At 40.3% G+C, this 15,049-nt stretch overlaps 1 protein-coding gene across 2 annotated transcripts in view; it reads right to left on the bottom strand.

The window, feature by feature from the left end:
• LOC140483908 (DDB1- and CUL4-associated factor 1-like) overlaps positions 1–15,049 on the bottom strand; it is an 81,350-nt gene that overhangs the window by 43,922 nt on the left and 22,379 nt on the right. For both annotated transcript variants that reach the window (XR_011962061.1, XM_072582715.1), the window contains exons 4-9: positions 14,806–14,879; positions 10,323–10,436; positions 9,531–9,668; positions 5,491–5,991; positions 2,257–2,358; positions 403–561 (exon numbers count right to left, since the gene is read on the bottom strand). Coding sequence is in view for 1 of the 2 variants with exons in the window: in XM_072582715.1 (XP_072438816.1) it covers positions 403–561; positions 2,257–2,358; positions 5,491–5,991; positions 9,531–9,668; positions 10,323–10,436; positions 14,806–14,879 (1,088 nt within the window). In the remaining variant the exon portion in view is untranslated. The remainder of the gene's footprint in view (positions 1–402; positions 562–2,256; positions 2,359–5,490; positions 5,992–9,530; positions 9,669–10,322; positions 10,437–14,805; positions 14,880–15,049) is intronic.

Here is a 15,049-nt window from a genome sequence, read left to right as displayed (position 1 = left end):
ATCTAAGGGCTCATTAGGACAGCTAATGAAAAGCTTGGTCAGAGGTAGGTTTTAGGGAACTCAAATGAAAATACAGGTGGAAATGCAGACACCTAGGGTGGGATCTGCAAATGTTAGGATGCAAATGTTGAAGGCATGTCTGTCAACAATGGGCAAAGAACACTATGGCTACTAATATATAGTATCTTCTCTGTCAGAGATGGTTATCTTAAAGACTGAATTCTCAGGTAAGAGAAGAGAAACATACAGGTGAAATAATCAGCCCACTGTGGATTAGTCAGGATCCAGCCCCAAAAAAAACTATCAAAGTGTTTTAATATCCTATGCATCTCATTAAGTTTAGCAAAAGTCACTCATATTTCACAATGAATGAAGGCAATCAGAACACAGTGCTAGACTCACCCGTTCCATTGCGTCCTGGTTGTAAGCCAAATAATACAAACACAGGGATACTCCTGTGGCAGCCATGGAGGGCCTGGGAATCTCCAGCAGTTTCTGAACTCCTTCATGAGCCACAAACTCAGCTGCAAATTTTTTGTGTAACAAGAGAGAGGCCAAGTACTGTAGAGGAAGAAAATAGCTGTCAAACATTTATAAAACCATGATCAAAGATTGCAAACCATGGGGTTGAATGGCTTGCTTAATACACAAGTGCTATGGCACTGCATGGCACGTTCCCATGAAGCCGACATCACAACCCATGCTACAAAGATGGTCAATGAGACATTTGCTGTCTCGCTCCTTCCCAAACTAGATTGTACATTGTTTTTCTAATTTATTGCAACTTTTGCTCAATGCCCCTCTATACCACCACATCATTCCCATCACATCCATGTTTTCCTCCTTAAAAGCACTGATTCATGCTACAGGCAGGGAATTCATTCAAGAGACCATATAAATGGTACAGACATTGTGGCAAAGTCTGTTGTATGCTCCAGCATATTCCAGCAAAGGTCACAAGAAAAATCAATCAAAATTGAAAACACTTTGATTTTCTTCTCCCACGTTTTGCCCGGAACTCTTGGGTTCCGGTACAACTAGCCATGCTGGGATCAGTTACCTCTGTGTAGGATGGAACATGAGGCATCTTTAGTGCACACAACTTGACAGAAATAAATGAGCCAAGGTAGATACTCAATCATGATGCCACTAAATGATGGAAGTTCCTTGTCAATTTCTAATCTGTTCTGAGGGTTGATTGGCAATTGGCAAGTAGCACTAAGTTTGAAAATCAGACCAAGAACGTCTGAGCTATGAGTTGGAAAACTGACCAGAATTTGTCACTCTAAACATACTTGATCATGTGGAAAGTGCACATGAATATTTAGGATTCTTTGAAATTTCCTTCTTTAAAAAAACATCCTTTGAATAGCTTTAAGGCAGAAAGAGAGAGATCCTCGGTAAGCAAAGTGGTGAAGGGTATCATGGGGTAGGTGGGAAATATGGAGTTGAGGCTGTAATCAACTCTGCCTCTTGATTTCATTGAGCAGTGAAGCAGAATCTAGGGGTCAAGAGGCCTGTTCTTGCTTGTAGGACAGGGTCAAGCTCATCTGTGATAAGCGGATTGAATCAGTGGTCAGCCAAGCAAATCAATACACACAAGCTACATGGGCAACATGGTGGTATAGTGGTTAGCACCACCATCTTGCAGTGCCAGGGACCTGGGTTCGATTCCAGGCTTGGGCGATTGTCTGTGTGGAGTTTGCACATTCGCTCCACATCTGTGTGGGTTTCCTCAGAGTGCTCTGGTTTCCTCCCTCAGTCCAAAGATGTGCAGGCTAGGTGGATTGGCCATGCTAAATTGCCCATAGTGTTCAGGGTGATGCAGGCTAGACAAATTAGCCATGGAAATAGTTTTAGGGTCAGGAGTAGGTCTGGCTGGGACACTCTTCAGAGGTTTGGTATGGACCTAATGAGCTGAAAAGCCTGCTTCCGCATTGTAGGGATCCTATGGCCCATTCCTCGATTTGCTCCCCGACCTTCCTGAAGGAATTAAAGGTAGGCCCCAGCTAGCATCTCTCCATTAAATCATTCAAATAACCATCTAACTTCTGCAATCAGACATATCAATCACTGGAAGTAACAATAAACCTGGATTCCCAGCCTCAGTGACTCAGTTTTACATCATACAATTCAATTACATATCAAGTCTTTAAAGAACGACACAAGACCTTTTCTTTTTAACACCAACAAGCACAGAAGTATCGCATGAAGTGAATGCCCCAGCAACCCAAGCTTAATGCAATGTTGTCATACCTTAAGAGCTTCAAAAGTCAACTGGACATCATTAGTCTGTTTCAGGTCAATGTAGTACATCAGCAGTTCTCGAGCACCGAGCTGCATGAACACAGCCAGCAACTGGCATAAATCAGAAATAACAAAATTAGAAGGCTAGACTGTGACTCTGTTTCTCTGACTGGATTGCAGTATGTGGTCAGAATAATGAAACTGCTCCACATATCTGACACAAATTCAACAAGATTTCAACATAAAACTGAAGATCTAGATTGCTAGTTGTCACCTCTCATTTTGGGGACAAGGTAGAAATATAAAAAAAGATACTCAGCTCCATGATTTTCCAGTGAAATCTACTGATAGAACGTCAACATTTCACCTAGAACCTCATTCCAGTGCTCATTGCTTCCTCATGGTCCAGTCTATTCAAACTGGTGAAGCTATCAACATTCACTCTTGGCCCCACAATCCTGAGCAGTTATATGCACTTTCACCCAGCACAAAATACTAGATAATGACAATGTCTAGCTTAAGATATTGAGGTTAACTTTGGCAACCCTATTCTCAGTCATGGCTAAGATCAGCTAACTGCTCATAGACCATATAACTTTGGGCTTTTCATTCGCTGACTGCTCATTACAGGAACACCACCTTCATTTTCCTCGAACTCGCAGATAACAATTATGTTCACAATGGATAACTAAACAGACTGTACTTCACTTGGCTACACTCATCTCAATACTGACACAAAGAAGAATACTGCAGTTTTTCTAATGTCAAGTACATACTCTGGTATTGCGTCAATTTTTATATCACAGATTGTATATCTTGTTTGTGTTACAGACGCACACAAAAAAGCCAAACAAAATAGTTATTTTCAGCTAATTGCTTTTGATTCAAATTTGAAAACATCTCTTCACAATGTTCTCTAACCAAAGAACAGAATTAATTTTTACAATTATTAGGTTCAGTTTCCTTAAAATAACACAGCACTATTTATAGAACACTTTTTCATTAAAAACAAAGTACTGGAGAAACTCAGCTGGTCTGACAGCATATGTGGAGAAGGGAAAACAAAGATTACAGTTGAGTCTGACAATTCTTAGTTTTGCATTATGCAGTTTCACACACACTTCCAAATAATGATTTGGAGATGAAGGAGCAGTGCTCCGAAAGCTAGTGCTTCCAATTAAACCTGTTGGACTATAACCTGGTGTTGTGTGATTTTAACTTCCAAATAAAACACTGTCCTAGAATAAGCAACTCCATGGAAGATTGGGTAAAACTCCAAACCACAAACCATGACAAAAGAACTTTAGAAAAGGCAATTCAGCCCAACATTCCTCTGATACTCCAGTTCGTCCACTATATTAATGTTATTAATGCTTCCATTTCCACTAACCCATCAGATAGGTTATTCCATGTTTATGTCCTACCCAAGTTTTACATTTAGTTATTGTTACATTACAAGTTGGAAACAATGTCTTGGGTTACCTTATCTGAGCTGCTTATACAATACAGCCTAGAAAGCAAGCACAAATTTCTTTGAGCGGTGCACATGGCTTATTCCCTTCTACATTTGATTTTCTGTAGTGTTACCTTTCTCTTGATGTAATAGGGTTAGAAACAAGCAAAACAAAGGAGGCCTTTGGAAAATGACATAACTGGAAGTTCAACACAGACAACAGAAAAACTTAACCTCAGTGGAAGGAATACAGAAGATCACAATGACCTTTTACACAAAAGTCAAGAATGTCTTTGGAGAACTGATCAAGTTCTGTATCACATTACTGCAATCTCAGATCAAATTTTGATCATCTCTCAATGGTACAGCTTACTGAAGATGTGTGGGGGACATAGGACTGCATCAGGGTGGTGACCAGAAGATATGCGCACACAGTCAAAAGAAAACTGTAATCTTGCCCAGAAATGAAAGGCCGAGTCTCCTCAGTTTATATTCTTTCAGGCTACTTGAAAGGCAAATTCAACAAAGCATACAAAATTCCTATAGGGTGCGACAGACAAGATGGATGTATCCCCTGGCTGAGGGGTCTAAAACCGGGAGGCAGAATTTCAGAAACAAATGGTGGGTCATTTATGATCGAGGAGGAGGAGGAATTTCTTTACTCAAAAAGGGTAATGACTGTATGGAATTTTCTACTTCAGAGTGCTGTGGAGTTATTGAGCCTATTCAATAAAAAAAAAGGATTGATTTCTCAGAGAATATGTAGAGGTGAGGGAATTGAAGTAGGTTAGTGGTGATCAAATTGATTGGCAGACCAGATTTGAGAAATCAAATGTCTACCTTTTTCCTATCAGGACCTCAACCACTCAGAGGAACTACATAGTAGAGCACATTGGTGGTGTGTTTTCTGCTGAAATCTAGCATGGACTAATGGGATTAAAGGCTGCTGGCTTCAAGAATTCTGCAGGGATGAATTTAGCAGTGAGTCCAGGTCTAATGTGCATTGATTAACAGTACAGAACTAAAGAGAAGAACCTGCTCTTACACAGTGCCTTTCATAGGCTCAGGACACTTCAAGCACTTTACAGTTAATGAATTATGTAGTCAATGTTGTAACATAAGGAAACGGTTCCAAACTGACAAACCGGATGACATGACTGCAGTGTGAAATGAGATTTCTCACTGGGTAACAGGAGATGCTCTTCTAGGATTGGAGGGGAGAATGCTTTTGAGAGGAGGGAAGTTTGTTTTAAATCTAAACATCTGAGCATTCACTTTGAAATAACCGTTGTCAGTGGGTGCGCTCTCTCATTAATCCGGTCTCACAGAGTCATTAATGAAACTCAAATCCTGGCATTGAAGCAAAATGCTTCTGTCACAAGACTAACAATCAAGCGGCCTGCGCTAATAATCCAGAGAACAAGTTCAAATCACAATATTTGAGTTTGAGAACATTAAACTAGATATATTTTAGAAAACTTAGTTTATCTTAAAAAGACACTGGTATAAGGAAACGTCACCATCACACAGTCAGACAGTGCTAAAAGTCTACTTGAATCATTAATGCTCTAGACATGACTCCAATCCCAGGCAAACAATTGACTTTTCATTAGCCACTGAATGGGCCTAGCAATCCAATCAATTGCTTCAATCTGGACCAAACTTACAGGTTAACCAGGAACTAAAAATAAAAGGCAGTCACGCATGAAACATTCAAACCACAACCAAGAATAACTTTGGGGGGGGGGAGGAGAGAAGGGGAGAATAGAAAAATCAGCCTCATTGCTCACCTCCTGATACTCTCCTAAGGGCGTTAAGTACTGAAGAATTAACCTTTGCTCGATGGCAGAGGTCAAAGGGAAAAGGTTATAATTATTGCCAATGACCCAAGATGACATTTCTGACCAGCTGTTTGACTGCTCGTTGCATATTCGTTCAGGGTCCAAATTGGCAAAGTTGAGTCTTTGTTTGGTTGCTTTCCTTACATCCTCCCTCTCAGTCCTTCGTCCATCCTTCCCCTTTACACCATCCTCGCTTTCTGTGCTCTTGATAGTGGAGTTCATCCTGCTGCTGGTTTTATGTGAAGAAGTTATCTGGAAGGACACATCGTCAGCACAGTCCTCACCATCCTCAATTTTCGATGTGTCACCATAGTCCATATCCACCGCCTCCTCATCCATTGGAAGAAGTGATGTGAAGTGCGGCTTCCGTGGACTCTGCCATTTCATTTTCTGGCTGCTCTCCAAATCCTGAACCTGCAAGTCTCGTAAGCGTTGTAGCATTACTGGCACCTTTAAGCAAATCAGAAGAAGATCATTAATGCAGTACATAAAAGACAAAGCTCCCGATCTCATTTACGAGCAGCCATAGTTCAAACCACCGTAATTGGCTTCATCTTAAAACCAATTTTAACACAGTGGGTCAATGTCAGGCAACAAAGAAAAGAACTTGCATTGGGAGTTTGAATAAATGGATTACAATGGGATCTTGATCAGACAAGCCAAGGGGCTGAGGTGTGGCAGATTGAGCTTAGTTTAGATTAACGGGAGGTGTTGCATTTTGGGAAAGCAAATCTTAGCAGGACTTATACACTTGGTGGTAAGGTCCTAGGGAGTGTTGCTGAACAAAGAGACCTTGGAGCGCAGGTTCATAGCTCCTTGAAAGTGGTATTGCAGGTAGATAGGATAGTGAAGGCAGCGTTTGGTATGCTTTCCTTTATTCGTCAGAGTATGGAGTACAGGAGTTGGGAGGCCATGTTGTGGCTGTACAGGACATTGGTTAGGCCACTGTTGGAATATTGCATGCAATTCTGGTCTCCTTCCTATCGGAAAGATGTTGTGAAACTGGAAAGGGTTCAGAAAAGATTTACAAGGATGTTGCCAGGGTTGGAGGATTTGAGCTACAGGGAGAGGCTGAACAGGCTGGGGATGTTTTCCCTGGAGCGTTGGAGGCGGAAGGGTGACCTTATAGAGGTTTACAAAATTATGAGGGGCATGGATAGGATAAATAGACAAAGTCTTTTCCCTGGGGTCAGTCTTTTCCCTGGGGAAGATTTAAAAGAGACCTAAGGGACAACATTTTCTCACAGAGGGTGTGCGCGTGCGTGGAATGGGCTGCCAGAGGAAGTGGTGGAGGCTGATACAACTGAAATATTTAAAAGGCATCTGGATGGGTATATGAACAGGAAGGGTTTGGAGGGATATGGGCTGGTGCTGGCAGGTGGGACTAGATTGGGTTGGCATATCTGGTTGGCACAGACGAGTTGGACTGAAGTGTCTGTTTCCGTGCTATACACCTATGGCTCTAATTGATTTTCTCCAGAGAGCAACCACTGGAGTCTAGAAAAAAAAAGTGTTTTACTTCAGTTCTCTAATACCTTCATTCTCAGGCTCCTGCAGTGCTCTCATTCTCTTATCTTAAGTGTTCTGCATCAGAGCTAGTGAGTGCAAAAGTGGTAAGCACTGGGCCTTGGGCTGAGATTGCCTATTTTCGTAATACTCGTGGTGTAGCTACATCCAAGATTTACCTACTATTCTTTCATCACACTCCTGGATAATATAACACTTTCGACTGGATCTCCCCTGCTTCTCTTGCCCGTCTGCTGTTCTGCTGTTTACAATTTCTTGATTTGACGGATCATCACCGTCTTTGACTTTACCCATCACCTGGCATTTACTTTTTGCTCTCTTGCCGACAGACATTATAGTTATAAAACTTATTTAAAAGCTCTTCTTTTAGCATTTTACAGTTTTGATAATATATCACTCGCCTGAAAATATTAACTTGGTTTTTCTCTCCACAGATGCTAGCTGACAGAGCAATTCCACCATTTACTAAGAACCCCCTCTGGCCAGTCTGGCCTGAACTACACTAGAATGAGAATTGTGTCTGAATTAAGGTAGAGATATGAAGTTACAGTGAAGTTACAAGAGTGGCTGAAAATAAAAGATCTGGAAATATTGTGACAAGCAATCATACAATTACAGCAGTTTTTAAGTCTGGTGTGAAATGTAAATCATTTGAAGCCACTTCAAAAGGGTGACCACTGGAGACTTCAAATGGATAGAATGATTGGATGATAATCGAATAAAGTAACGTGCAAGTGTAGGAGGACAAAGCACCAAACTGGCACTATATAATGGTGCTCACTTGACACGCTAAGAACAACAGGTAGGCCATTTAGGACTGAGATGAGGTGGTGGTTTTTCACTCAGAAGGCAATAATTTTTGGAAATTTCTACCCAACAGCAGCAGTGCAAGCTCAGCCACCATGTACATTCAAGAACGAAATTGAAATATTCCCAAAAATTAATTTCATAGAGATAAAGGATAGCACGGGAAAATGACACAGATAGAATATCAGATTTAACTAAATGGAAGATGAATAGCTGACAATTGCTTCAAACATGTCATCTGAAAGATATCAGAGCAACTTATCCACAAAATAACTTTTATACATGTTCATACAGCAAGAGGAGGACATGGAGTTTCAACTGCAGTGTTACAAGGTAAATTTGTTTTAAAAAGGGAGGTCTCTCCAACTGAAGTCACCAATGTTGGAAAGCATGGATACGAAGGAAGGAACTTTACGCTGATTAAAGCCATCTACTCGTATCCTAGGTTTTCCTGAAGAGCAGGGAGCAGAGAATAGGTGCATATTTGTTGTGTGCTGACATATGATGCTTGACCCAAGGGGATCCAGGACAACAAAAAATAATGAAATACCTTGGACTTATGAAAACAAGATAGTATACACTAAAGTAGTAATGACAGCAAGAAATCATTTTGTACTGTGGATAAATGTCCTGCACTTAGTCTAATAACTTCCCATTGATATTTGAAAGAAAGTTTGGAGACAAACAATGGAACCAAATCCCTCTCCTGTCCTCCTTCCTAATTTTATTCAGTTTGCAGATCTCAAGATAACCAGTCAAAAACCTCATCCTCTTTTAAAGTTGCCCGTGTAACCTTGCTTTCCTTTAACATCGGTATGCTAATGGGTTCTCTAATATTCTGCAGTGCTGTGAAATTTGTTTTAACACTGTTTTTTCCGAGGGTGGATTGGCATCTGAGCGGCTGCTTGACATCCGAGTTACAATGTCTTCCACCCCCCCTCCATGCCTCCAATTCAGAATCTCAGCACCTCCCTCTCCTGGGCTCATATTCCAGTTCAAGACCCAGATTCAATCTGAAGCTGGAGCTCCAATGTTCTTGAAGTGAGAATCCAATGGTTCTGAAGTCAAAGCAGCTTATTCCTCGCTTCTTCTCCTGACCCTCCACCTTCAGAAAAGGTTCAAGAGAGGGAATTGGCAAACAGGAACATTTAAAACATTAACAGCTTCAGATCAAATCTGGATCTTGAACAGGAATATGGATCCAGAAATAGTAGTAATAGTAAGAAAATGGCCTGGGGAGTGGGGAAGAGGTCGCATCCTAGAGTGGGCTGTGGAGAATGTTGTTTCTGTAGTGATCAGGAGGATTAGGCAGCAGGTTGTTCAGGAAACAACACAAGTGGTTTTCTTCCATAAGTTTTAAAGTAGTTCACTAATGTAAAATATTCAACTTAGGGACTATAATTTTTTTTTAGGATTACGTTCTGTAGAATTTTATTCCTCCCATTAACATATAGCTCCTATGGCAACCAATTTTTCATCTCGCAGTGCTTCAGTTGTAGTTGTGATTTGCAGGAATTCAACCAGAACTTTAAGTGAATCATTTAGCAAAAAGAGGACTTTGTATGGCAAAACCACTGGCTATTGTGTTTGATGGAATTATGAAATACAAATGCTGGGCTCCCTGAAACTTAAAGTAGTAGCATCACATTCCTTACCATCTGAGAGTTTTCCTCCCGATAGTTGGCTGCAATATCCTGGTTTTCCATGGCCCCAGCAAGGAGCCCAGTGGCATAGGTTCTCAATGGTTGGTCACTTTCCTTTGCCCATTTGAACAGGTTTTCAACAATTCCCTCCTAAAAAGAAAAATAAAAGAGAATGTTCTAACAATTTTTGCAATCTCAGTCAGCAAATAGCTTATGAACTGACATCACTGACACTAAAATTAATTAAATAAAATGAAAACAAAAATCATACTTGGCTTAATTCTATGAAATGCAGGGACTTAGGGGTAGAATCTGAAGGTGGAGTTAAGGCAAATGATCAACTGTGATCACATTGAATGATGGAGCTGGCTTGTAGGGCACATTCTGCTCCTCTCTCTTATGTGGTGTATGGAGCTTCATGTCTCATACAAGATCATTTGTTGTGTGAGCTGAGACAGCATGAAGAGTTAGGATTTATCATGTATGGTAGAAAAAGTTTTAACAGGGGGACAAAAAAAAAACTTATCACAGCTAAACCTAATTGAACTGTTTATAAATCAAAACTGTTTGAATTTTACAGTTTAATTCTAAAAAATTAAAATCTGTTTAGATGTTAAGTTGCCCATAAATACTTCAAATCAGGAGTGAGTGTACTTTAATTAATCCAGTATATGGTAAAACTAAGTGCAGTGCCTTTCATCACTTAAATACAATAAGGCTGGTCTTATGATTACTTTACAAACTTTATAAACTCGGATACAAATCAATATACACCCTAACTCTGATCAGCATCCTTTGTCCTACCTTCTCCTGAAAGACAACAGCAGTTTCCAATCCTGGCATGATATCCAACAGAAGACGGCAAGCTGAAGTGTTGACCGGAGGATCTCTACTGGTCATCACATATGTATTCACCAACTGTCCAGAGGTATGAGAGATGGATTAAGGAATGGTGAGATTATATTACCAAATAAAACAAACAAGTATATGCTTATCTATTTGTAAAGATGTTGGAGGGTACTTTAGCTCTTGTAAAATAGTTGCACCACTGCTGAGCCCATTAGATAAAAGCAATGAGAGTCAATTGTGTAAGTGAACTCAATGAGGTAGACTCATCTAATAAAAACTGAAAGAACTGTGGATGCTATAAATCAGACAAAAACAAATTGCTGGATAAATTCAGCAGGTCTGGCAGTATCTGTGGAGAGGAATCAGAGTTAATATTTTAGGTGGAGTGACCCTTGCTCAGATCTGATTCACATCCAATTGTTTCATCTTGCCCAGATTAACACAAACTGACGTGTTTGAGAAGTGGTAAATTCAAAGCTGCATAGATTTAGAACCATTGGCCTTTATTTTAAACAACAGAACCTCTACATACAAAGTCCCTCTCTCCAACACAAGGAATGGTTAAAAATATCAAAATCTGGTGATCAGATTCTCTCTCGTCCTCTTTGAATTTTAAGTTGTGGCAATCAGGCCACACATGAAAAGCCAATAAAGGCAGACAAGGCTCTATCAAGGCTCTAAAGTACATCAACTTCATGAAGCTCGAACATGAATATTTAATACAAACGAAACAAAAGCAAAGTTGAAGCTTGGCCTGAAGGATTCCCAGTAGTTTCTTAAATAGTCTCATTTAGCACATTACAGGTTAGAAAAGTAGAAATAATATATCCTCTCAAAACAAAACTGCGTATAATTGCTTTCTAATTTCTCCTGCATCACTGATCATTTAAATTGATGAACCATCCCAAAACAGGAAAACAACAGCCTGATCAGAAGGACAGTCAGCTGCCTGATTTGCTCATCCCTCTAAAGAAAACTGAATCTCTCAAATAGTACCTCATTTCACCTGGATTATTTAATAGGAGTGGGCAGTGAAGTGGAGTTGAAATCAAAAATACATTCTCAGCAATCATATCTTAGCCTTAAACTTCCCTTTTATCCACTCCCACAAACCCCAGCACGTTTGCACACACGCTAAATGTATTTTAAAAATTAAAAACAAAAAAAGTGCTCAGTACATCTTCCAATCAAAGCTTCTGTTCGCACCAAAATCTCAGTCTCTGTAGGACTGACATGAAGTGAACACACCTTGCCACATAAGACCATAAGACATAGGAGTGGAAGTCAGACACAGCCCATCGAGTCCACTCCACCATTCAATCATGGCTGATAGGTGTTTCAAAGCCACTTACACGCACTCTCCCCATATCCCTCAATTCCTTGCAAGATTAAGAATTTATCAATCTCTGCCTTGAAGACATTTAACGTCCCAGCCTCCACTGCATCGGATTCCATAGGCCCATCACTCTCTGGATGAAGAAATGTCTCATTTCCATTCTAAATTGATTCCCCCAATTCTAAGGCTGTGCCCACGAGTCCTAGTAAACCCCACCTGACAGAAACAATTTCCCAGCGTCCACCCTTTCTAAGCCATGCATTATCTTCTAAGTTTCTATCAAATCTTCCTTCAACCTTCTGAACTCTAATGAATACAATCCCAGGATCCTCAGCTGTTCATCGTATGTTAGGTCGACCATACCAGGGATCATCCGTGCGAATCTCTGCTGGACATGCTCCAGTGCCAGCATGTCCTTCCTGAGGCGTGGGGCCTAACCAGAGTTTTATAAAGTATCAGTAGCACGTCACTGCTTTTACATTCCAATCCTCTTGAAATAAATGACATTACATTCCATTTGTTTTCTTAATAATGGACTCAACCTTTGGAGAATCCTGTACTAGCACTCTCAGATCCCTTTGTACTTTGGATTCATGAATTTTCTTACCATTTATAAAATAGTCCATGCCTTTGTTCTTTTTCCCCCCAAAGTGCAAGACCTCTCATTTGCTCACATTGAATTTCATCAGCAATTTCTTGAACCATTCTCCTAAACTGTCTAAATCTTTCTGTAGCCTCCCCACCTCCTCAAAACTACCTGCCTGTCCACCTAACTTCGTATCATTGGCAAACTTCACCAGAATGCCCCCAGTGTCTTCATCCAGATCATTCTTATATATAAAGTGAACAGCTGGAGCTCCAACACTGAACCCTGCGGGACACCACTTGCCACCAGCTGCCATTCTGAAACTAAAGTAGTCCCACTTGTCTGTGTTTGACCCATAACCATCTAAATCTTTCCAATTCATTTTTTTAAAAAAATGTTGTAACTGCACTTGCACATATCACTTTGTCTGGCAGTTCATTCCACACGCTCATTGGCCATCATGTCCCTTTTAAAACTTTCCCCCCTCTCAAAAATATGTCCCCTAGTTTTGACCTCCCTTATCCCTTAGGGAAAAAAGCTTTGCTATTCACCCTATCTATTTCCCTCCTGATTTTATAATCTCCTGTGAGGTCACTCCTCAATCTTCTACACTCCAGTGAAAAAGGATCCAGCCTATCCTCATAACTCAAACCCTCGAAACCCATCAACTTCCTGGTACATCTTTTCTGAACCATCTCCAATTTCATAATATCCTTTCTATAAGCAGGGTGACCAGAATTGTACACAGTACTCCAAAAGTGGCCTCAATGTCCTATACAACCTGAACAAGATATCCCAATTCGTCTGAGCAATGAAGGCATACGTGCTAAATGCCTTAACTGCCCAGTCTACCTGCTGTGCAACTTTTAAATAACAATGTATCCGAACCCTAGGTCTGTTTCACAACACTACCCAGGACCCTACCATTAATTGTACAAGTCCTGCCTTTGTTTGTTTTAACCAAAATGCAATATTTCGTATTTATCCAAATTGAACTTCATCTGCCATTCCCCAAACTCATTGACCCAATTGATCACAGCCCCTTTGTAATCTTAGAAAACCACCTTCACTGTTGACAAGACTACCAATTTTGGTGTTGTTTGCAAACTTACTAACCATGCCTCCTAAATTCTTATCCAAATCATTTATAACCAAACTGCTGGTCACAGTTCTCCAATCTGAAAAACAACCCTCCACCACCACCATCTGTCTCTAGTCAAGCCAATTTTGAATCCAAGTGGCAAGCTCACCCTAAATCCCACATGATCTAACTTTACTAATTAATCTACCATGCGGAACCTGGTCAAAAACCTGAAAATCCATGTAGACAACATCTACTGCTCGCCTTCAACAATCGTTTTGGTTACATCCTCTAAAAATTCAAATTTGTGACACGTGATTTCGCACAAACAAAATAATGCTGACTATTGCTAATCAGATCTTGCCTTTCCAAATGCATGTAAATCCTATCGCTCAGAATCCCCTCCAAGAACTTAGCCACCACTGATGGCAAACTCACTGGTCTATAGTTCCTAGGCTTCTCCTTGCAACCTTTCTTAAATAAACGCACAACATTAGCCACTCTCATCCTCCAGCACCTCCCCTATGACTGTACATGATACAAATACCTCTGCCAGGGACTCCATAATTTCTTCCCTGTGAATTATTAAAAATCTTAATGTGAATTTAAAAATAATTCTTGCTACCTGCGCAATAAAATGCATTTACTTTCAACTGTTCACCTTGATTGGTTTTAGAAGGAGGATGGAACAGTTCCATCGAGAGGGATGAGCTTGGTGAGAGAGATCAGATCCAATGATGATGGAAACAGGTTCAATAGGAACAGCAGTCTCCTGAATAAATTAATTAATTACATGGCTCTAACAAAAAGATCTGATTAAGCTCCCCTCCCCCTACCACTCCCTTATCCCTTACCTTCGATGGTTTGCATTGTCCTTAATGGACTTTACATGGAAATGATTCAATTTGAAGACATAGGGTGATTTACTAGTAGTGGCTAATAAAGAGAAAAACTACAGATGGCATGGTTATGGTTTAAAAAAAAAAGCTGTTTGTATCAGGAGGCCCAGGTACAGGTCCTATCTGCTCCAGAGATGTCTAGTAACATCTTTGAACAAAATGATCAGAAAGTATCACAAAACAGCTGCCAATAGACAATACGCAAAATGGTCTCCTCCTGTGCTCTCGGTCAGGGTCATAATGGAACATAAGGTAGACATTCGACCTACTGGGTCCATTTTAGCTCTTTGGAGAGCAACCTGATCAGCTCCAAGTGCCCATGCTATCCCCAAAACTACGATGTTTCTCTTTAGTGCGGATCCAATTTCCTTTCGTGATCATTGATTGCTTCCATTCTGATCATTCCCCCAATAGATGAAGTGGATCATTGTCCAGTTCTAAATGGGATGGGTGAAATGGCTCTTCCTCATCTGTAATTGTGCCTTTGAAGTTAGTTGTTCACTGGATTTGCACTACAGAACAGTGAGCATACTTACTGCATTCATGAAATCATCATTTTTGAAGAGTATTTTTAACAGATGTCCCAATCGACATTCTGGATCTGCTCGACCTGCAAGGAATACATTAAGTATACAATCAAAAGTTTAACAACTTTTTTTTATATTATATTCCAGCATCAAGTTGCAATTTCAATATCTGTTAGTTCAGGTCATCACAGTTTTATATAAGAGTCATGCCAACATTTCAGAAAAATCTCAGGCAGAAGTGATACTGTTGCAG

The sequence above is a fragment of the Chiloscyllium punctatum genome, chromosome 12 (genome assembly GCF_047496795.1).
Source record: "Chiloscyllium punctatum isolate Juve2018m chromosome 12, sChiPun1.3, whole genome shotgun sequence".
Classification (NCBI taxonomy): Eukaryota; Metazoa; Chordata; class Chondrichthyes; order Orectolobiformes; family Hemiscylliidae; genus Chiloscyllium; species Chiloscyllium punctatum.
Note: the sequence above shows the minus strand (reverse complement) of the source record. Positions and strands in the feature narration are given on the sequence as shown.